This window comes from Catharus ustulatus, chromosome 1, assembly GCF_009819885.2.
Source record: "Catharus ustulatus isolate bCatUst1 chromosome 1, bCatUst1.pri.v2, whole genome shotgun sequence".
NCBI classification, from domain to species: domain Eukaryota; kingdom Metazoa; phylum Chordata; class Aves; order Passeriformes; family Turdidae; genus Catharus; species Catharus ustulatus.
In genome coordinates, this window is record NC_046221.1 from 65828574 (window position 1) to 65851873 (window position 23300).

The following is a 23300-nucleotide window of genomic DNA, read 5'->3' on the forward strand; positions in this document are numbered from 1 at the left end:
GTTTTAACTAGGCTAGAGTATTCCAGTATTCAAAACACATCTGTCAAAGGAAGGAAAATAAAAGCAGTTAACAAAAAATACTTTTATTCGATTGGCCTGAAACAGAGCATTGAACCTGAAATTTCAGAGAATACTTACACATGCTTGATATTGCAGCTATATCAAAACAGCATGATATAGGGGCATGTTGTATATAACATAGGAATAAAGTGACTTATGTTAAGATTAAATGTTTTCATATTAAGTGTATTTAAATACTGCCAGTAATTAACATGTTTAAGGGAGGGTTTGCTAAGAGGAAGCCCTTCTACAAGGCAATAAAAATTCAGGCACCAATGGTGCAACCACTACATAAGTATTACTGATTTTTGAATTAGTAAAATGGGAACTAACTTGTTGAGGTTACTTGAGAGGTGTAATTTAGGGATTTGAAAACTCAGATGCTTTAACTTTTAATGGCACTGTATCTTTGTTACGAAGCACGGGTAGAGAAGCTGCTCTGTGTTCTTGCTTATTTTGCTTCTTCGCTGCTAGATCTTGATGTATAGTTTTGTCTCATTAATTCTTGCTGTCATGGTCTTTCTGTTTCCAATTCTTAAATCTGCTTTTCATTACAATTATTCTCTTACATCCCAGGGAAGTTGCTGAAGTTTCTTGACCAGTTTTGCAAAGATTTTGTCTTTATACCAATAGCCTGAGCTGTACGAGGCACCTTCTTTCTTTTTTTCCCCCTGACATCTCACATCCACAGAAATTTGAAGAACTTTGAAATTGCTTTGTTTCTGGAATTTCCCTATCAGGAAATTCAAGAGAAGCTCTGAAAGGAAATACTCTTGTCCCCACCAGGGGCATCTTTTGTTTGTCACAAGGTGGTGTCTCCTCACCTATTCACAGCATTTTTCATAGCCCATGTTCTAGTAAGAAGACTGGTTCTCTGTACCTTAGCTTTTGTATTTATGATGACAGATAACCCTGAAATGGCAAATGACTGACACTGTGGTTATTTGTTTAACCTTTCCTAGTCACTCACCAATGTTGGTGTGTCTGTAGAGCCATTTCTTAGTTACAGCCTCTTATCCAGTCTGATTCTGAACAGGGATACTGCCAAGGTGGGGTTTTTTCAGTCAAATGAGGAATCCTGCAAGTTTCAAAGGGGATACAAAGAGCTCTGTTATAAAAATACTTTTTGGTCTCAAGGGGACATTTAGCAAGTATCAACTAGAAAACATCCTCTGTTAAATGTTTATTAGTTTGGAGTTCATGCATAATCTTAAATTTAAGAAAGTATTTGATAAACTCTTAGATTTTAATGTACAAAAAAAACCCCCAAACTATAAGGTTCTGCATAGAACAAGTTTAAAGGGCTAAAGGGAAGAAGTAAGCAGAATGATTGAGAAAATATCCCTCAAGAGACAAGCAACTGGTATCCTGCAATATGCAAAAAAGATACTTTGCATAAGGCTTTAGTGCTTGGAAGGGTATTCATAGTCTGGATAAAGAGATATTAATTTCTTCCTTCTAAAGGAACTGTGGATTTCAGATCTAAGTAGCAAGATTTTCAACAGGATAAATAAAACTCAGTAGTCTTTCATGATACTTCATAACACTATTGCTCCTCTTCAGAGAAATAAATAACTGCAAACTAAAACCTCCATCCAAATTCTGTATGAGAAATAACTGAAAGAGTGCTGTGGAAATTAGAAAGCAAAGGATACCAAGCCTTTACTTGAGCAAATATTAATAATCTGAAATGTGGTTGGATTTGTCATATATACTTAGACAAGTAGAGACATCCTGTTCAGATACTGATAGCTGTGCCAGCAAAAAATTAATATTATTGAAAATCTTGAGTCATCTTAAGAGGCCATTCTGCATGGGTAATACTGAATTATATTTGCTATGAGTTTGAACATGGCAGGAATGGACATGAGGCCTTACTACATACAGATAAGGGCCTCTGATATATGGGGAAAGGCTGGAATATGTGGAGCTGTTCAGCCTTAAGGAGACCAGTCACAGGGTCATTTTATCAATGTATAAAAACACCTGATGAGCCAAGGCAGACTCTTCTCAGCAGTGTCCAGTGACAGGACCTGAGGCAAATCAAAACACATGAGACTCCATTTGGTCACAAGATGGAACAAGAAATCACTTTGTCTGCTGTGAGGGGGATCAAACACTGGAAGGAGTTGTGCACGAAGATTGTAGAAATCTCAAAACCCACCCCATTGGACTCTCTCTTGGATAGCCTGCTCTGGCAGACTGAGCTTGAGCAGAGGGAATTCCGTGATTATTCTGACATGGGCAAGCTGAGCAAATATGTCTTCTGTCTGGGCATTTGAGGTGTTGTTATACAAACTTATTTGAGCAGTCTTTGCTATTTTGAAGTGAGGAAACATTTTCAAGAGGATGTTTATCCTGATGTGTTGATACTCTGTGGTCATCTGGTTAACTGTTCTGCTTTTCCTGTTACATTGGTGAATCACAGCAGCTGTCTGAAAACATCCAGGTAATTCAGGTATCATACAGGATCTGCCTTAATCAGAATTTGAAATCTGTGATGCAGATGAAGGAACTCTGAGAATAATGGGTGCTTGAGTTTATTTAAGATTTAAGCAGTTTTCATTTTCCTAAAATTATTTCTAGTAGAAATGTCCTGTAAACTAAGAATTTTTAATATGTATATGTGTGTATACATATACCTATACCTATGTTTATACCTGCATATATAAATGAAAACATATACAGATATAAAAAAGGAAGTACTTAAAAAAGCATTCATGTGGAGTCTCGCCTGCAGTATTTTATCTTGGGGGAGCAGCCCTACCATATTGCTGGGGTCTTTCTCAGATTCATCTTTACAGACTGAAGTCCTCAGTTTCAGATGGACTCTGTGAAAGCCACATCTGTGGTCTGGTCATGGCACATTCCCACACATCACCAAGGAGAAATTCAGGGAGGCACTTCCAAATTCTGCCAGGGTTGCTAGTTTCACTTATTTCCCTCCAAACATGTACATGTATATATACAAATGCTTCCTTGAAGATTTGCTGTAATATTTGCTTGTATATTCAATTTTTGCTGAACATGTTCAGCTGTGATAGCTTGGGGTAAGCAAAATTACTTAGCCTTGCTGATATCAGGTTAATAGAAAATCCCATTGTACATAGTTTTTAATAATCCCAAAGTTTTTAATAACCTATATTGATGCATGGACTCTGTAAGACCTTTTCCATTCATATTTCTCTTGTTAGGTAGTAAATTAACTCCTTAAAATACCTTCAGTAGGTTTAATTAGTAAAAATCATGGGGAAAAAGAAGTTTCTAGATAAAAATACGTAACTTTCCTTTTATTGCTTTATATTTTCTGAACTATTTGGAATTTATTTTCTGAAAATTGAATAGCTCAGTGTGGATAGGATACATTCCCAGCAACTGTTTTCAATGGTGTCTTCCATTTTTCAGTTAAAGAATATTAAACGTACATTTTTCTCCATGCTCAGAAAGGAAAAAATCAAGGACAATTAGTTTATTTTGGAAACTTCACTGTCACAGGTTCCTAATCCTAATTCCTCTTTTCATTTGCAGGATTCTGAGGAGGAAGACAGTGAATTGGAGGCCATTAATAAGAAACTGATAAGTCCACAAAGTTTTCAAAATTTCCGGCCTTATGTACCGGAGGAGTTTGCCGACTTCAGTATTTACAACGCTAGCCTGGAGAACAGGGAGTGGTTTTCCTCTAAATCAGACTTCATGAGCTCCCGCGTTCTTGAGAAAGAGGTGTCCCGCAGCCCCACCACTAGCAGCATCACTAGTGGCTACTTTTCCCACAGTGCCTCTAATGCCACCCTGTCTGACATGCTTGTTCCCTGTAGTGATAGCTCAGACCAGCTAGCCAGTCACACCAAGGAGCTGGACTCTAGTGATCCCTTGGGATCATCCCTTGCACATGATTTGAGATCTTCTTTGAACAAGGAATGTCGAGAGTTAGAAAAGGACTTAGCGAGAGAGAAGTTACCTGTGGTACCACTGAAAGAAAACAGTGCCTTAACAGAGCAAGTACCACTGTCATTCAGTGCCACTGACAGAGACTCTCAGCAGTTACCCAGAGCTGGATCCCTCTCAGCTCTAAGTTCCTTGGATGGCAAAAACACCATCGAATTTTCCACACGCGAGGTGACAGTTGAGCACACGACAGATGTTCTGGAAGATCACTCCTTTACTGAGTTCATGGGTGTTGAAGATGGGAAGGACTTTGACCATTCAGTAGCTCCACAGTCATGTTCCCTTCTGTCCTCTAATGGAGCGAGCACCTCGAAGTCACCGCAAGGCCCTGGCAAGGGGCAGAGCCCATGCACAGGCCAGCAGAGCTCTGCAGCAGCAGCAGGTGACAACTGGCTTGCGGATGCTGTGGAAAGCCCTTTTTGTTCCGGACTGGTGAAAGACACTTCAGCCCCTGAGACTTATCCTGATGCTTCCATGGACGATTTTATTACGAAGGACCACTTGGATGGTTCTGATTGTGAAGAAGGTGCTTCTGCAGATCAAGCCCACGTCTTGCCGAGCTGGGTGGCCGTGGGCGAGCAAGTCTGTGTTGGAAGTAATAAGATGGGCACAGTGAGATACGTTGGAACGGTGGATTTTTCAGCTGGAATCTGGGTTGGAGTTGAACTCAATGTTCAGCTGGGTAAGACTAAATGTGTTCTGGTTTATGTATGCAACTAGTGTGACCAATTTTTGCAGTCACAGTACAATCATTCCTTCCAGTTTAGTCCTGGGAAGTACCTCCAGTTTCGTGAAACTTGGTATCTGATACATCCAGTTCTTGGCTTTCTGTTTATAGGGATGCTCTGATCCATTTTTAATTGTCCGAAAGCCCTGCTTTTGCATCTTGAGATAGTTTTCCCTTGGTACCCATCTGTTTTTACAGATCAGAGAAGCATACAGAACCTAAAATTGGCAGATTTTTAAAATCAGTGTGCACACATTCATGAACAATACTAACAGTGGGCATCACTTGTCAGATAGGTTTGCTGTCAGTGGCTTTTAGAGGTTTATTGTTGTTGTCCACTGAGGAAAGATGAATTCCAGAGCACAGGTTTTCCTTCTCTTGACTTCAGAGGGGCCAGAAAAAGTCAGTGCTCTGCAAGCATTAAGAAACTTCTATAGAAACACTTCAGGTCATTTAAAGATGTTTTTAGTAGTTTAATAGGTAATACCACTTATGCCAGAAGTTTGTCTCCAGCTAAATTTTAAGATTTGCAAGCAATTCGTTTTGAGGACAGTTTATTTTGCAAAATGAACACATGCTTGGTTTTTTAAACTGTTAGTTAACAAAGCAATATTTTAGAAAATCATCTTTTTGGTCACATTTCAAGCCCTCCTTTCCAAGTTTTGTTCTCCCCAGTGTATGATGAGCATCTGGCTTTGTCACTCAGCAAGAATAATCGTGACTATTTGACAGATAACCAAAGCTATTCACACTTCAGCACCTCAGTTGTATGTGCTAATGGCAGCACCATCATTTAATCCTGTGCATTTCTTTCCATTGAAGGGAAGCACGATGGAATTGTGAAAGGCAGAGAGTACTTCCACTGCAAACCACGGCATGGTGTTTTTGTTCGTCCTGGGCGCCTCAGCAAAGCACCAGCTCCCGCAAGGAAATGGAGTAGCACTTCCCGGTCTCAGGCATCTTCCACTTCAGAGAAACGGAAGAGTTCTGTGCTTCAAGGTTCATCAGCCACTCCCAAGACAGGAGGAGACATCCTCTGCCATTCAGGAGATGCAGCGGCTTCTGCTTTTTCTAGGAAACAGGAAAACAGGAAATCTTGGATTAACTAAACTGCAGTATTTTTGCACTTACTACACGCATCACTGTGTAGAAAACTTTACGGATTTTTGAAGCTATTGTACATTTTAACCTGTCCATATGGAATGTGTATTCTCTAGAGTCCTTGACTTAATTCTCTAATTTTTTATAAATAATATATATATTATATATATATGAATGTGTATCTATAGTTTGTCTGCCAGTGGGCAGATGCGGCTGCACACTAAAACACAGTTAAAGCTGATTGTAGATAACTGAGGTACTGGACTATTTGTTACGCAACAACTTGGGAGATATATTTTAAACAACAGAAGATATTTTATTGAGGAAAAACCAGGATGTAAATCCGTATTTGGAGAAAAAATCCCAACCGCTACGGTTTGCTGTTCTTAATTACCAAAGAACTTGTTTTAGACTGACATATTTGCTGTTTATATCTTTCTATTGTAAATGTTTTAACTGGTAACTTGGTGCCATGTTTCTTTCAGTCACTGGGCACCGTGCAGCCTTCCGTGTTTAAGCACACTGAAATATCCAACTGCTTCATATGTTTTGTCTTCCTAGAGGCCTGCCACTGTGCTGACTTGGCATTGGAATGACTGACGATGCCTGAAGCTATGAGTCTGGCATTTCACGTGTTAGCAAAAGCCAGCTGGGCAGTTTGACTGCAGAAACAGTATTACTGCAAGGGTGTGAGAGGACAACAGTCTGGGCTTTTTTAGGGGGTTTTGGGATTTTTGGGTGTGGGGTGGGGAGAAATGAGAAATAAAGAAGCAGTAAATGGATCATGACTGCAAACTTTGCACTTGTTACTTGCTGGTTTATTATCAAGATGAAATAGAACCTGCTAAAGTAATTTTAATCTGTAAAGTTTATTTTAATAATGGGAATGATGGAGGGATTTATGTCTGGTGCTCATGAATTCCTAAGAAGGTTGTTCCACATGTAGATACTGTAGATGCCTGTACAAGCATTCAGGATGTTTGTAAAGCAACATGGTAAAAAAGGAGTGAAGTGAATGGCCTGCTGTATCATTTCTTTGTTCATTAGCAAGTGAATGATTGAGATACCTGGGACCTTACTGAAAAGCTGCTGTTCTTTCTTTGATTGTTGTGTACAGTAAGCGGACTCTCGTATTTTACTATTTACTGTAAAGAACTGTAATTTATATACTGCCATACTGTATTTAATTGGTGCAGACCTATTGTGTGTTAGAATACAGACTGTTTACTTGGGATTTAAAAAAAATGTTTTGCTTGTGTTTGGTACAATTAGGCTTCATGCTCAAAGAGGACCTGTTTCTACCTGGTGCTGCTCAGATGCAAAGGACTTGGTAAAAATGCTGAAGGATAGTGTGGCTGAAGTGGAAGACTGGGTGGTATGAACCCATCTTACCACTGAGCCTCAAAGGAGGATAGCAGCCCCTGTGGATACACATTCTTCACTTTCTGCTTTTCCAGTCCCACCCAGGAGGGGCAGTGGAGCCGGGGAACTCCTGCCGGAGAACAGAATCATATGGGTCAAGGGGAGATGGGACAAGTACCTGGAAGAGAGACAAGAGAGGATCATTACTAAATATATAAAGGCCTCAGCTGCCTGCAGCACGCTTGGCATCTGGGAGGGCAATGTGCTGAGGGAGCCAGTGAAAGGAGGGCCTGTGAAGTGCAGTGCACTTGCCCTTGCCACAGCTTTTGTCCCTTCTGAGACAGATTCTTACGTGTTAATTGATTTTGGTGAAATGCATATCTTTGCAGAACAGTTCATGCTTCTGGTGTCCAGCAAGAGGTGCTTTCATGCAATGACACTGCTGCTGGAGGAAACTACTGTAATAGAAAAATATTTTGTGCAGAATTATTTTATCAGGCAGAGATGATTGTGAAACACTGCCATGTAGCACCAAGCACCCCAGTGTCCTGAAGTTAAGTTTAGATGTCATTTTAATCTTCTTACAAACCTTTTAGGAAATTTATTTACACATTGACATCGATATACATGTCCAGGACTACTACAAACAATTTTGAAAATCAGTGTGGCCATTTTCTTATGGCACACTATTTAATAGTTATACCAGGTTAGCATCAGCCAGCATCAGCTGGGCTTCTCAGTGTTTCAGACTGCTGAGAATACAGAATGTCTGATGGATTGCTTTAGAAACACTGGGATAGCTGTGCTCTTGGAATAGGCAATCTGTATATGCCAAAGAGACCAAGCCAACCTTGTGTCCTTCTGTACCCATTTCACATAACCTATGCCATCATGAGTTCTAGTGCTATTAAAAGACCTGTACTTTTTCCAAACCTTGCATGTTAACATGCCCTGCCCTGGGTTGATGTGAAGTTAGAAGGAGTACAGCTAATGAGTGCAACAATGTGATAGGAAAAGGAAAGCTCTTCAGTTGATGTGCTCCTCAAAACTCTAGTACATAAACAGAACCTTTTTTTTTTTCCCTCTTAGCAATGTCAGACTAGGATTTTTCTGTCTTGAACTTTGAATTCAAAGTGAAAGGAGATTGTGGTGATAGTGCAACTGTGAATTACTGCTTTTCTTCTTTTTAATATTAACTATCAGCTAAAATACACTGCCTAATAAGCACAGAGTACAGTCTGTAAATAATTTTTAAAAAACAACACCAGTCATGATACTGAATAATTTTATGCCGAGCCAATCCCTCATTCAACGAACCTGCCATCCTGTTTGTTTCCCCAGTCTGCACAGAAATAATGGATTTTGACCATCAGGATGTTTAGAATGCTGAGTAAGATCACACTGGCCTTCACCTTGTTTTCTGAGTTTATGATGTGCTGTTTTTCCTAGCCTGCATGCCTTTATGGAAATACGGAGTGTTCAGGGAGCAGCTGCCACAGCCCAGCGAGCACCAACCAGCTCAGGCGTTTAGTCAGCACCACTCGCTGTGGCACCATTCCCCACCAAAGGCTTTATTCGAGTGTGCAGCTGCAGGCGGAGTACGAAGTGCTGCTACTCTGTAAAGAATAAGTGCCATGGAGCAGGGGAAGGAGGGGAAGGTCGGCTGCCAGTCCCTGGGAGCAGCTCCTGGGTGTTCCCTCAGGTGAACTCGCTCGGGTAACTCGTCCCGTGCCCGCAGCAGTGGGAGACAGGAGCTGCTGCTGGACTTGAAAGGGCACCGTGGGATTTGCCTTTCAGCCTTTCCCCTCTTCGGGGACATGTTTTGGGGGCCTCTTCATCTGCATAGCTGGTATTTTACAGGAGTGGGAAAAATGTGTCAAAATCTCTGAAAAGGACCGTAATGCTTTAAGGCTGCTGGGGAAAGGTGGAGAGGAGGCGGCTGGATAAGAGCAGGCGCTGCCGCCTTTATGCAGCAAAACCTCCTAAAAACAGCTTTTCTGATTAAAAAAAAATAGATTTTTTTTTTAAAAATTGTGAGCTGTCCAAGTGCCGCGGAGTTTTCATCCGTGAACCGTAAACTGCGACCGCCCGAGGGTGGACCGCAGCGAGGGATGACGCTGGAAAACCATCCAGCTTTCCTGCCCTATTTGTGTCTCATTCCAGCTCATACGTGCGCGCTCCGGCACGGCGCAGGGACAGCGCAAGGCCGGGAAGCGCCCCGCGGGTGCCTCCATCCCCCCATCCCCGCGTCCGTGCCGCCTTAACACCGCGGGCCCTTCCCCGCGGGAGGGCGGAGCGGTGCCCAGGCCCGGCCCTGCCGGCAGCCCGGGGCGGGACGTGCGGCACCGCACGGCTCGGCCTCGGCCGCCGCCGACCGGGGTGAGTCGCAGCGGGCGGGCCGCGAACCTGCGGCCCCGGGGCTTGCGTGAGGGCCGGGCAGCCGCGCGGGCGGGCGGGCGGAGCTCCGAGCTGAGGGCCCGGCGGTTGCCGCCGCCCCCTCGCCGAGGCCCCGCCTGCCCGCGCTGTCCCCTCGCCCTTCTGCGGGCCGGCGGAGGCACGTAGGCTCAGCGCCCGCTGTGGCTCCGTCCTTGCTTTTCCCACCTCTTCTTAAAATGCCAGCGGGCAGCCGGGTCCTGGGAGCTGCCTCGGGTTAGCAGCGCAGTTCGGAGGCGTCGCGTAAGTTGAATGTGGGCCGAAAGCTCTGCTTTGGAGCAGGGCTGATCTCCCCGGTTCTGAACAAAAGCGGTGATCCCGGCCCGAGGGTCTCGGGTCGGCGGTGATTCCGTGTTCTGCAGGTGCAAGAGGAAGCCGTGAGGAGCCGCCCCTGGCTCTTTAAGGAGAGCCCCCGACAGGAACCTGTCAGAAATACGCACCCTGGCTGGGCCGCTCATGTTTGATTTATTTCTCCCCAGGTGAAACATTTCCGAGGGATCCTGATGTGTCTCTTTCAATTTACCGCTAGAAGGTTGATTTCTCAAGCGCATTGTGGACTTAAGGCCTCGTCTTCAAAGAAGCAGAAGTTTTGCTTGGAAATGGCCCGTCCTAGTTCAAGTAAGACATGTTTGCTTTAGCACCCCGGACAGGTTTTTAAGGTGGATTTGAAGTGCTAGAAGGTTTCTTGTGCTAGGTGAAATCCATGGTTAATTCAAAATGTTTAAAACGGTGTGAAGTTGCTTTTTTTGTCCCCCAGCTAGTAAAATTACCTTTCTGTGTCTGTATTCTGTGTATTTCCAAAACCACTTGCAATCGGCATGGTTGCAACATAAACACGTTTTTACTGTTTATAATTTATGTACATAAGTAGGCAATGGTTAATTGCATTTTCCTTTCATAACCCTAATGAGTAATAAAACTAATTCCTCATTTATTTATACAAGAATGGGCCTCAAGCATTTGTAATAGCTCAGGAGCTGGGTAACCCCAGGAGCCCTGTTCAGGCTAGCAGTTGTAGCTGTCCTCTTTTCAAATGTTTGGGGGTATTTTGGTTTTGGTTTTCAATTTGAGAATGTGCCTTAACTTGAAAACTGCACACGGGTACAATAGCAACCCCCCTGGTGTTGGGTAGCCAAGGCAAACTTGCTTTTAGTGCTGCCTTCAGTATCAGCGTTGGGCTGCTGTCAGAGACCTGGCTGGGAGGGCTTTTAGCCTGAGCTTTACACATTCAGGGCTTGTGAGGTTTGGTTTGCAACAGCAGGTGGGGCGTCAGAATAACAGCGTTCTCTGCCCAGGTGGCTCTGTGCTCTGGGTCTTGAGACCTTTCCCCTGGCTCTTTCTCCCTACAGGAACTTCCCTGCCTTTGGGTGGGCTTTTTTTTGGGGGGGGATGGTGGGGGGTAGGAGTGGTTTTGTTGTTTTGGTCTTTATTTGAAAGATCACCTAGTAAATTGTGAGGGTTAGGTTTGTGGTGAGCAGCTCAAAGTTCAGCTGGAGGCTGTTCACTGTAGGGGTCCGGTCCGTACTGAGGCCAGTGTTGTTTAACACCTTCATTAATAATCTGGACAATGGACCGGAGTGTATCCTTGGCAAGTTTCCATATAATAGGAAGCTGGGAAGGGTGGTTGATACTCCAGGAGGGTCCTGCCTCTGGGGAGAAATAGCCCCAGGCACTAGGACAGCTGGGCAGGAATGTCCCTGGGATCCAGTAAGCATCACTTGGCCTTAAGCCAGTGGTGAACCCACGTGGCAGTGAAGGCTCCAGGGCATCTTCTCAGTGCATAAAACACCCCATGGTGTTTGTCTGCTGGGAGGGTGGTCAAACAAAGGATTGAATTGTGCAGGAAGGTTATGGAGTCTCTATCCATGGAGATATCAAAAGCCACCCCACAGGACACTGTCCAGGGCAGTCTGCTCTGGCTGACACTGCTTAGGCAGAGGGGGTTGAACAAAACCATCTCCAGAGGTCCCTTCCCCCCTCAGCCATTTTGTGATTCTAACATGTGTTGCTTTAAAATTCATATCTGACGTAAACTGCAAGAGATCTTTTTTTGTCTGTCTGTAGCTAACCTGTTCCTTTTTAATCTTGTCTCAACTTACACAAAAAGGCAAAGGAAATTTTCCATCCTTCTCCCAAACTCCTTTACTGTGCAGGGAAAAATGGTAGGAATAACACATTAGAGACATACAGTTGCAAACCTAGAAAACAGGAAAAAATGCCTCAAAAGAAAATGTATTTTCCCAAATTGCCCTAATTTTGAAGGTGGTACTTCATGAAAAAAAACCCAAACAAAAACAACAACAGAACAAATGTATTTCTTTTCATCTCAGTATCTTTTAGGAAGATCAGTTAGGAATTAGGAAGCTCCTGGGTGGTGGTGCCAACAGTTATTGGGGCAGCATCTAGTGTGGGGTTTTAGTTAAAGGCTCTGCTTTTCCAGCATTGACTACAATCACATTTAGCACATGTTGCCCCACTGAGCTTGCTCAGACACATATTTTGAGGATCTCGAGGAACTGCCCTTTAAATCAGAAACCAGTTGGAGTTCCAAAACTGATGTCATGGGAGGTGTATATAGAAGCTGTCTCTGGATGTGTGTGACACTCTTAGGTCAGAGTATGAGCGCCTGAACAGCTCCTTGTTTTCCCTGTCCTGGCACAGACATGGCTGATTTCCGAGAGGTGTTTGCCAAAGCCAAGCACATCGCCATCATCACTGGAGCTGGCGTCAGTGCCGAGAGTGGCGTCCCCACTTTCCGAGGGGCTGGAGGCTTCTGGAGAAAGTGGCAAGCCCAGGTAGGTACTGGCAGCCTGTGCATCCGTGCCTTTGTCCGTCACGCAGGTGAGTGTGGAGGGTCAGGAATAGCTGAGGGAATAGGGTGGAAGTTCTCCCATGGCAGTGCAGCAGGGACAGAGCTCTTCCTGCAGCTGCCTCTGCAGCTGTTCCCCATGCCCTTGCGGATCTGCTTCTGTCCTTCAGTTTATCAGTTGCTTGGGAAAAACAGCGTTCTTGCAGGCAGCTCTGGATCTTTCTACCATCCTTGTTTTCCTGCCGTTCAGCTGTTGCTTGTCTTTTGACACCCTCGCTGTTTTCCTACCATGTGGACCAAAGAAAGAACTGACAATAGAGACTGCTTGTTTTCTTTTAATCTTGGTGTCTTGTAACACCCTTTTAAAATGCTTTAGGGCTTGTTTCATTTTGGGGCAGGTTTTTTAACTCTTCCACAGGCTCTGTGTGTCTTGCTGGAATGATCTTGCCAGTGCTGGGAGCCACAGGGGTGGGAGCAGACACTGGAAGTACAGCAGCAACAACATGAGCTCTACAGGGGCCTCAAGTCTCATCCTGCCTGGTGCTTCAGGTGTTTCAAGCTGCTGTTATGCTGTCAGTACCTGCTACCCCAAATGCTGCAATCACACCTGCTTTCTTTGTGGTTTTGAATTACAGAATTCCTGACAGATCAGATGAAGTTTAAAAAGCGTCAGAGAGAAGTGTTTTTTAAACTGGTGTGAGTCTAAAGATGAGGTTTTTTTTCTTTCAGTGACCATCAATTCAGTGACCAAATAAAGCATGTGTGTGTGTAAATGCCTGGTCCTGCTCCATCAGAAACTTGTATTCGGTGCTTCTGTGTCAGCAGAATTGTGCACTGGGGCGCTGGACTGAGCTGCACCTCGTTTTTGAGAAAGATAAGGCAAAATTAAAGTGACTCTGAAAAGTAGCTTCAATTTTACCTGCACACAAAATACAAGACATTAGACTTTGGTTTTTACAATGGGTGTAATTTGGCTTGTGTTACACTTAAAACAGAAAAGAAATTCCTAGCAAAGGAAGTATATTCACATGATGCTGAGTGTTATGGCTGCTGTGGAAAAGAGAGTTGTGGGTGCCAAAAAAAGGGTGTGCCTTGGAATAACTCATCTTGCTTTGTGCTAAGCTCTTAATAGTTTGGTTGGGCAGCACAGTGTGCAGTTGGAGTGTAGTGTAAACCCACATGCCACAGAATAAGTTATTTCCTCTTTTGATCTGACACTTTGACTTGTCACCCTTGAAAGGGCTGTGGAATAATACTCTTTATCAACTGCATTTGGTTGTAAATAATCTGTTTTTGGTGACCTTGTGATGCAGGCAGCAGTATAAATGGCAGAGATCCAGCAGGCTTTATCTGGGGAAGGGATTCTTCTTTTGTAGGATGACCCGTTATGTCTTTTGCAGGAGCTGGCTACTCCAGGGGCTTTTGCGCGAAACCCCTCCCGTGTGTGGGAATTCTACCACTACCGGCGGGAATTGATGCTGAGCAAACATCCCAATCCAGCCCACATCGCCATCGCGGAGTGTGAGAAGCGTCTGAGCAAGCAAGGAAGGAGCGTTGTGGTCATCACTCAGAACATTGACGAGCTGCACAGGAAGGCAGGCACCAAGCACCTCTTAGAAATCCACGGTAAGAGTTGGCTCACATGTCTGCCACAGGCCAGGAAACCTGGGATGGCGAGTGGGAAGAAGGGAAAGCAGGAAAAGTAGAGAGAAAAGAATTTTGTCTTTAAAATTATAGTAACTTGCATAAAGATGTTTACAATCACCTCTGTTCTTTTTTGGAAGTTGTTTCAGGTACTCAGTAGCTTCTCACCTTTAGAATCACAGAATCTCATCTTTCTGTTTTTTAATGGATTCTGACAGTACACAGGAACTGGTTGTCCATTCTTGCTTGCACAGTTTTCTGCAGATCCACCTGAATTCTTGTGGCTGTGACACCTGGTTGATTTCACTTAGAAAAAGGGAAAAGAATCCTCAAGGATTCCACTGTGTGGTAGTGGTGTTGTCAGACTGCCCCCAGTATGGGGTGTATTGGCAAGTCCGGCCTCACCAGCTCTGTGCTTTCCCTCTGTCCTGTTCTGTCCTGTCCTCACTTGTGCAGTCCTTGGCTACAGGAGGACAAAGGGATTGGAAACAATTGAGATTCCCTTACCTTTCTTTCCCAGAGCCAGTGACCCTCTCCCTCTCTTCCCTGTAGTCAGTGGCATTCCTTACTCTCACAAAGTGCCAGAGGAGCACAAGGCAGGTGCAGCACCTGGGGGCCAGTGGGGCTTTGGGATCTGAGGAAATGTACAGGTGTGGAAGGCCTTCTCCATCCTTGGAGGTGACCCCACTCATTTCTCCACTCCTCAGGCCCTGCCACAGGGTGGAAGTCTCCTAGGAAGAAGACCCATCCTGGTCCTCCAGCACTGTGATGCTTTTTAACTCAAGTATCACTAAAGGTGTAAATGGGATTTCCCACCACCACCTTTGTGCTTTGGACACAGGAAACCTGCACAAGCTGTTTTACAATTGTGGACCCAATGATGAAGCCTTGGCAACAGTTTAATTTTGGTTATTTGTATTCCTTACAAAATGGACACAATTTTAAGCTCTTGGCTATAGTGCACATCTTGACAGCATGTTAGTAATGCCACAGTTTTTGGGAGCGGAGTTTTGCATCAAGCAAAATGGTGTTGACTATATTTTATTTTTTTAAGAAAATGTTTCTGATGTAAAAGGAAAAGCAATTAACAAAAATCATCTCCCTCAGTGATATTTTTAATTATGATTTTCCTGCAAAACATGTTATGGACTGTGTATTACTCATGTCCTGAGGCAGAACAAGGTGACAGTGGGACTGTCTTCGCTGTTGCATTCCTGTAGTAAGTTACCCACAAGGTGCAGCCTTCAAGACCTAAATAAATAAAGGCTGGCCAGGATAAACACAACCACTTACCTGCACAGCCATGCCTCAGAGCCATCACTTCATCCCTGATGTTTCCTCTTCGTGTGTTCCAGGTAGTTTATTTAAAACTCGGTGCACCAGCTGTGGAAACATCGCTGCGAATTACAAGAGCCCAATCTGCCCTGCATTGGCTGGGAAGGGGTAATCCATTCTTTCTTTCACCATTAAAAAAGGAAGTGAGCAGGGGGATGGGCCAGGCATATACTCAAAGATTTTTTAGGATATTTTTTCCCCTTTACATTTCACCAGACCTTTAGATAGTTACATAAATAATTGCTGTGCCTTTGACAGTCTTGGCCAGCTTATTACAGTTGCTCAGCTCCAGGATAATTTTGGACAAATTCCTGCCTGCTTGCATGAGGTATTTTAGGATTGTAGTAGGTGTTTCAAGTTGGCTGAAGTTGCAAAGATTACTTGATTGTAGGGTGTGCTTTAGAGAATATGAAGGTTTTTAGAGAATTGTTTATTAATATATAAAATACATTTTGTACAGATGGACATGTATTTCCATTTTGTAACTACAGGGCTCCAGATCCTGACACAGAAGATGCTGCAATTCCAGTTGAAGACCTTCCTCAGTATGTATGGACCACTTTGTTTGGGCTGTTTCCTCTTCATGCTTTGTGCATCTCAAAGCTTCATGCTATTGTTCATGTTGCTTTGGAAGGACATTCCACAGGAGACAAAGAACTCTAGAACTCTGCCCCAGGAAACTGAGTCTAAAGTCACAGGGGCATCAGACAAGGAGTGTGAAGAAGTTACCATGGTGCTAAAGGCACCACCGCACATTTGTGTATTTGAGCACCAAGATGAAACGTGCCCAAATTCATGGGGTTTGTAGTAAGTGAAGTAATAGGAGAATTGCAGCAAGAAAGTGAGTGCTACAGCAGTAAATGTTTTGTTACTTTGCAGGTGCCTCCCACTGTTAGTCTGGGATACTGGGATTCTGTCCTCAAAGGCACAGAATGTGCCACCATGCTTTTTTACACTGCCTGAAGTTTTGCCTCCATTAGTTGCAGATGGAAAAAGCCGTCACGTTTTTCATCTGATTCCTAAGGAAAAAGAGATTAACACAATACTTTTGTCATTTGATTCATTTTGTCCTTAAAACCCAGTAAGCCAGTTTGTTAAAGCTGATAGAGGCTAAGTTTTAACTACCATGCATTTCAGGAGCTAAGGGAAGCCACAATTAAGTATCTGTGCTGAACAATTGTTCAGCAACCCCTTCCATGGGATCATGCAGCACACGTGTAGCATGGAATGAGCTGCCTTCTGTCCAGTACGTGGTAGAGGAGGGTGTGGGGAGGTCTGTGAAGGAGAGAGAATGGTGGCAGGTAGGACTTGGTCAAGGTGGAATGAGAGCTGCTTTGCCGTTCTGCAGCCTGAAGTGCGCTGTGACGCTGTCCCTTTGTGGTTTTTGGGCAGGTGTGAGGAGGACGGCTGCAATGGGCTCCTGCGGCCCCACGTCGTGTGGTTTGGCGAGGCCCTGGATCCCGGCGTGCTCACGGCAGTAGAGAAGGAGCTGGATATCTGTGACCTCTGCCTGGTTGTGAGTGGCACTTTCCTTACCTGTCCTGCATGGCAGGAAGGCCACGCTAAAGACGTGGCACCTTCTGGGTAAAGCAGATGCCTGTGTGCTTCCCTGAGGGAACTAAAAGAGGGACTCTCTGGTGTCCAGTGCAAAACACTAAAAGACCTTGCAGTTTGGAAATGCACACAGACTACTCAGAAGTCAACAGGTACACAGGGGTTAGAGATTAGACAATGTTGTTTGGCTGTTGAATTTCACTCCCCCTCTGCTCTGCTCTGGTGAGACCCCACCTGGAATACTGTGTACAGTTCTAGTGCCCCCAGCACAAGGATGTGGAACTGTTGGAGCAAGTCCAGAGGAGAGCTACAAAGTTGGTAAGAGTACTGAAGCACTTTCCCTATGAGCAGAGGCTGAGAGTGGGGCTGTTCAGCCTGGAGAAGGGAAGGCTCTTGGGAGACCCCTACCTACCGAGGCCTACAAGGAAGCTAGAGAGTCTTTTCATCAGGAACAAGGAGTGATGGCTTTTAACTGAGAGTGGGTTTAGATTACATACAGGAAGAAATTTTTTACTGTGAGGGTGGTGAGGCACTGGCACAGGTTGCCCAGAGCAGCTGTGGATGCTCCATCCCTAGAAGTGTTCAAGGCCAGGTTGGATGGGGCTCTGAGCAACCTGGTCTAGTGAGGTGTCCCTGCCCATGGCAGAAGGGTTGGAACAAGATGATCTTTAAGGTCTCTTCCAATCCAAACCATTCTATGGTTCTGTTTTCTCAAAGAGTGAAAAATACAATTATTTTGATGCTTAATTTAAAAAGAAACTTTTAAGTTATAATGTGCTGATTTTTTGCCAGGTGGTTTACATGCCATGTAGGTTCCAGATGCTTAACCAAAACAATTGCTTAGACTGTTGTCTTCCATTTACAGAATGACCTCAAGTGACAGAAGGAATGTTATGTTGGGTTTTTCTTTTCCTGAAGACAAAGTGTGCCATTTTGTTTCTGGGTTTTTTTCCATCTACAGTTACAAACGGGTTTCTTTGGGCTGCAACAGAAAAAAAAATCCTGATTGTTAGGCTAAGTTAAATAGCTGTGACATCTGCAGTGACACTAATCAGAACAACTAATTCGGTTTAATTTCTGCAGGGACCCCCCAGGCCTCAATGCACATGAGTGTTGTGAGAAGGGCCATCACCTCGGGGCTGGGTTGGTTTGGTCTGTTTTGAGCGCTGTCCTGCTACACCTGTGACTTCTGTCCCGTTGCCCGCAGGTCGGGACCTCGTCCGTGGTTTATCCTGCGGCCATGTTCGCCCCGCAGGTCTCGGCCAGAGGCGTCCCAGTGGCGGAGTTCAACATGGAACCCACTCCTGCCACCAACAGGTTCAGGTAATGCTGCTCAGGCCTTCAGTCCGCTCCATCCCGCCCTTTGCGTCCAACTGCTGAAACGCTGCTTTAGACAAATACGGTCTAGCTTCCCCCCCAGCGCTTACGAAATACTAAGTTTCTGTTAGTAAGAAAAAAGGATTCTTCTTCCATGGTGGAATTGTCACTGAAGACAAACTGTATAGTTTAAAGGGTGAGGCTGAAATCTGTCCCTACGTCCCACAAGGCCGAAACCCTTTTCTCTTCCTCCTCCTCTTTCCATCCACCCTCCCTCCCCGTCCCCCTGCCAGACTCGCCAGCTAAAGCAGCGGGATCCCTAAACCTGCCGCTTCCTTCCAGGTTCCACTTCCCGGGCCCCTGCGGGACCACGCTACCGCTGGCGCTGGCGCGACACGAGACGGAGATCATCTCCTGAGCCCCGGGATCATCTCCTGAGCCCCGGGATCACCTCCGGAGCGCCGGGAGCGGCCCGGCCCGGCGGGTGCAGCGCGGGGCGGGCGGGCCGGAGGCGGCGGCGGGACTCAGGGCAATAAAGGGGCGGCGGCGGGAGCCACCTCCGCTGTGCTGTGTGTGTGCGCGCATCCCGCGGGGCGGGGCGGGAGGCAGGGCCGTGTCCGGCGCTCGGCGTTCCCCGGCGGAAGGCGGGAGCGGTTCCGGGGCGGGCGGCGCAGGGGCCGCGGCCATGGCGCGCCGGCAGAAGGGGAAGGCGGCGGCCGCGGGCAAGCGCAGGGCTCCCGCCGCGCTGCCCAGCCCGGCCTCCTCCTCGGAGGACGAGGCGGACGAGGCCCCGGAGGAGGTGCCCTTCGGCGTGGCGAGGGAGGCGGCCGAGGCCGAGCGGAAGCTCGTGGGGGAGGCGGCCCGGAGGTGCGGACATGCCGGGGCTCCTGCTCCCGAACGGCGGCTCTCATGGCAGCGCTTCCCTCCTTTTACTCCCTCCACTTTTCCCCACTCTTCTCCCCTTTCACCCCCTTACCTCCCCCTTATCCACTCGCTTGTCTCTCTAAACCCCTCTCCACCCGCTTACCTCCCCTTTTTACTCCCATTCATGCCTCTGTCCCTTATTCCCTCCGTTATCCCTGCTACTATCCCCTTGTTGCCTCCTTCCCCCTCCACCCTCCGTTTATCTCCCTTCTTACCCCACCACCCTTCTTATGCTTCCCCGGCCCCTTCTTTCTCCTTATCCCACCCTTAACCCCTCATCCCTCTTCACCACTCCACGCCCTTGTTCACCCCCTTTACTCTCGCCCGTAATCCTCCCCTCGCCCCATGGAATGCTGACGGTGGCTCCCGCGTCCCCGCAGGCACCGGGAGCTGCTGAAGGAGAAGCGGCGGCGGCACCAGGAGCTGTTCGCGGAGCAGAAGGTACCGCGCTCGCCCCGCCGGGCTCCGGGCGGGCCCTGGCTCTGTGTGCCGCGGGTTCCTGCCCGCCTGACTCCCCTCTCCCCCACAGAAGCGCAAGCTGCTGCCCGAGGCCGTGCTGCAGGAGCTGCAGGAGCTGCAGGAGCTGCAGGATGTGTCCGCGCGGTAAGGGAGCCAGGGGAGGCGGTGGTGGGTGCTGGGATCCCCATCTCCATATTTCCTACCCGTGGGGCAGCCCCTTCTAGTCCTGCCTTGGGAGGCTTTGACTAAACGAAGGGAGTGTGAATTGAAGAGTAACTTGCTGCTTTCCCTTTGCTCCCCAGGCCCGCTGAGCAGGCTGTGGCAGATGACTCAGGTAGGCTCCAGCTCGCTTTGCTAACAGGGTGCACCTCTGGTACTTCAGAAATTCATTCCTGTGCCAGAGCTCCAATGGGGAGCTGTGGTGAAGAGGCCTTCTCCAAGTCTTGAGCATGAACAGACCAGACAGACTGTCTTTTCCCCAGGAAAAGAAATATCTGAGGAAAAATCAAAAGTCTGATTCATTCTAATTCTTACACATTTTACAGAAGTCACTTGCTGTATGGCGATTTCAGTTCAATAGCCTGAAATGTTTAGGGAAATCATGGACAGGCATTACAGCAGAAAAAGCAAGGATTATCAAAGGTGGATTAATATTTAGCCCTTGTTTAAGTTATAAAGGCTATTCCTGGGTAGAGTTGTTAAATTGCCTCAATACTTTACATATCAAACTACAGTTCAATAGCATCCGTAGAATATTGAGTAACTTTTTTCTAACTCAGAATTACAAAAGCAAGAGTCTAGGGTGTTTATAATTGTTGTTTTTTGCTTCATCTGTACTTCGAAGTACTTCACAAAAAATCTTTTATTTAAACTGTTCTCTCATCCAAACCTCACATACTGCTGTATGATGTAACTGCTACTTTTTCTTGCCTTTATTTTAAAAAGATATGTTTTATTGAAATAATGAAGAGATGACTGAGAATGAACCAGGACTAAAGCCAGAGCTGGATTTCCCTTTATGGGTTACCCATAGCTGTTACATTGCTTTGCATTTTTGTCCCATGGTGACTCCCACTTTGTTGATGCCAAGGAAGAGGGAAGCTGGCTAGCAGTACTTTGGGTTGCTCCCCCAAGCGTATTTCTTCCTCTCCCTCTTACAGCAGTTCTTCCTAGTCAGTGCTTCTGAAAAATGCTGCTTGTTTTAAGTCCTGCTCCTGTTTCACTGACCAGTTTTGATTTGTTACATTTGGGAAATTTCACTTGCAAGTCACTCTAGATGAAGAACTTGAAGCTGAGGCTGTACAGCTGGACCAAGGCCAGGCTGAGAGCCAAGACCAAGTCGAAGTGCAGGAGAAAAAAGGCAAGAAGAGCAAGGGTGCCAGGTAGGAGGAGGAGATGCTTTTGCCTCATGTGGGAAGGGCCATCACAGCAGCTGTTCTGTCACTGCATGGTTGTACCCTCTTCTGCACTTTATGTTCTCCTGTCCTTCATCTGATTGAAAGCATATTTATATGCTAAAAGCACTTTCAATATCTTCTGGTTTAGCATACTTATTTATGTGTGCATATATATATATCTATATATATATCATAATTTTTACATATTACATATGTAACTGTTGTGAGATAGCTGGGCAGTTGTAAGCACAGCACTACACATTGTGTTGTGTGCTGCTACAGGTGGGGTGGTATAGCACTGAATTCCTGCTTTTCAATCTGTTTTTCTCTCTCCTCTTTATTTCTTTGTCACTGACGGCCCTGGAGAGTAATTGCCCTAGCTCCTGGTAGGATGAGCTTGGAATGCCAAAGGAAACTACTCAGGGCTCACAAAGGCATACAACAACAGCTTGAGAGTATTGGTCTAGCTTTTTATTTTTTTAATACTGCCACAAAACTTATCTGAGTATCAGAAACCATCACTGCTGCTGTGCTCAAGTTAGCAAAGCTTGACAGCAGTGTCTGTTGTTCCGGATCCTGTAACCATGCTACAGGGATTTACATCTCTCTTGGACTAGGACAAAAGGGAACTACATGGCTGTGTGCTTGAAAGACCACAGTGTAACAGGCCTCCACCAACAGCTCGCCAAAGACTTCCTAAATGCTCAGCTCTATGGGCCACACACCAACCGTGTCCAGGGTAAGCGCTGCTGCTTGGCTGGGTCTGCATCGAGCCTTGTCGGCCTTGAACTTGGTGATTAACACTTGTCTCCATTTCAGCAAATGAATTTTTTTCCCTTGCAAACAAGAAAGACCCAGTCAAAAAAGCTGCAGTTCAGTTTGTGGACAAGTCTTGGGGTGAGTAGGTACTATTTTATGCATGTGTGGCTAAAAGTACACTTGAATAAAATCAGGGTTTCCATGCTACAGTATCCTGGCTTGTGATCCTCTAGCTCCAAGCACCTGGAGAGTAAGGGAAGGGCAGCAGGGCACTGCAGCCTCACGAGCACACACCTGGGGATGGTGTATGAGACACAAGTTGAAAAAAAATTACCTTGGTTTTGGTATGTTAAGAGACAGCTCTTGTCCAAAGCCAGGGCTGCTCAGTGAAATACATACTGCAGTAGCTGAAGTTGTTGTTTCACCTTCCAGTCTCTGAGCTGTTGGAAGGCATTTCAAGATGCATCTCAGACTTAAAAGCAGATTCCAGAACATCTACTGTGAGGGAAATAGCACCCATTTCTCCTCATTTCTATAATGGAGGGGAATGGTCTGACTCCCACACAGTCTGTAAGGCTCATGAACACCAGAGGGAAAAGCTTCTGCTCCTTAGCAAGCAGGACCTGGTTTCCATCTGTGCATCACTGAAAGCACCACTGTACCCCCCCACCCTCCTTGAGGAGCCTGATGAAAACTGGTACTTCTGCCCAGTCGAATGCACCTGGGGCACATAAAATACCTTAGGAAGTTTATCAGTGTTTGAGGTGGTTGTTCTGTTCTGAAATGCTGCAGCAGCCAAGGGATTGCTGCTTCTCCAGCACACAGGCTAAGAAAAATGGTAACTAATAGCTTTTTTCTTTTTTTCTTTGTTTTTTTAAGGGAAAGATAAAAAGGAAAAAGCAGAAAGGTTTAAGAAACGTTGGCTGGCAACACAGATCAAAAACGGACTCTGAAGACAGCTTTTTCAGAAGATGCTGCTGAGGACTTTTACCACAGCACAGGTGTTCTTTCCCCCTTCATCATCACTTTGCTTTCAGTTCCAGGCACAGAGCTGTGCCTGCTCAGACTTCCCCATTCTTTCCTCTCCCCTTTTCAGAAGTTCTTGGGGAAGCTACAGAGCAGCCAGGCCAGTGTTGTAGAACTGCTGGTGCTAGGACCAGGCTTGCTGAGCTGCCTCCATGAGGCAATACCTTTGCAGACAATAAAGATGAGCAATGTTGTACCTACTGTTGTGGATGCTGCATTTCTTACAGCAGGCAGTTATTCCTGCTGCTTCAGTGCCTTGTGTCTCTATGGAAAGGCTGTACCCCAACAGCAGAATCGTTAAATCAGCTCCCACAGCAGGGCACTTCTCTCCAGCCAGATGATGACTTTCCAGCAGTAAGGGATTTTCCCCATCTGCAGGGAGTCCTGAGTAAGCTTCCTGCACTGTTAGCTAGGCTCACTGTGGCAAGAACACAGCAATGCCTTTCAC

At 45.8% G+C, this 23300-nt stretch overlaps 3 protein-coding genes across 7 annotated transcripts in view; all 3 read left to right on the top strand.

Annotated features, from left to right (window-relative positions):
* KIF13A (kinesin family member 13A) overlaps window positions 1-7375 on the top strand; it is a 113585-nt gene extending 106210 nt beyond the window's left edge. For all 4 annotated transcript variants that reach the window (XM_033054127.1, XM_033054101.1, XM_033054111.1 and 1 more), the window contains 2 exons: window positions 3589-4687; window positions 5555-7375. In XM_033054127.1, coding sequence (XP_032910018.1) covers window positions 3589-4687; window positions 5555-5841 — 1386 coding nt within the window. In that variant the 3' untranslated portion in view covers window positions 5842-7375. The remainder of the gene's footprint in view (window positions 1-3588; window positions 4688-5554) is intronic.
* Window positions 7376-9485: 2110 nt separating this feature from the next.
* SIRT5 (sirtuin 5) lies at window positions 9486-18792 on the top strand. 2 transcript variants are annotated; one of them, XM_033081407.1, is made up of 9 exons: window positions 9486-9574; window positions 10108-10246; window positions 12290-12423; window positions 13838-14063; window positions 15437-15524; window positions 15908-15961; window positions 16809-16932; window positions 18178-18293; window positions 18630-18792. In XM_033081407.1, the coding sequence occupies exons 2-9, from the start codon at window positions 10132-10134 to the stop codon at window positions 18703-18705; spliced, it is 933 nt and encodes a 310-aa protein (XP_032937298.1). In that variant the 5' UTR covers window positions 9486-9574; window positions 10108-10131; the 3' UTR covers window positions 18706-18792. The 2 variants fall into 2 exon arrangements, with proteins under 2 accessions (XP_032937298.1, XP_032937290.1); XM_033081399.2 differs by lacking the exon at window positions 9486-9574 and adding an exon at window positions 9691-9871.
* A 180-nt stretch (window positions 18793-18972) lies between these two features.
* On the top strand, window positions 18973-23048 carry NOL7 (nucleolar protein 7). The gene is made up of 8 exons (XM_033052788.2): window positions 18973-19154; window positions 19592-19652; window positions 19741-19814; window positions 19973-20004; window positions 20938-21052; window positions 21685-21806; window positions 21887-21964; window positions 22706-23048. Exons 1-8 carry the CDS (start codon window positions 18973-18975, stop codon window positions 22777-22779), a joined length of 738 nt encoding a protein of 245 aa, XP_032908679.1. The 3' UTR covers window positions 22780-23048.
* Window positions 23049-23300: the final 252 nt, after the last annotated feature.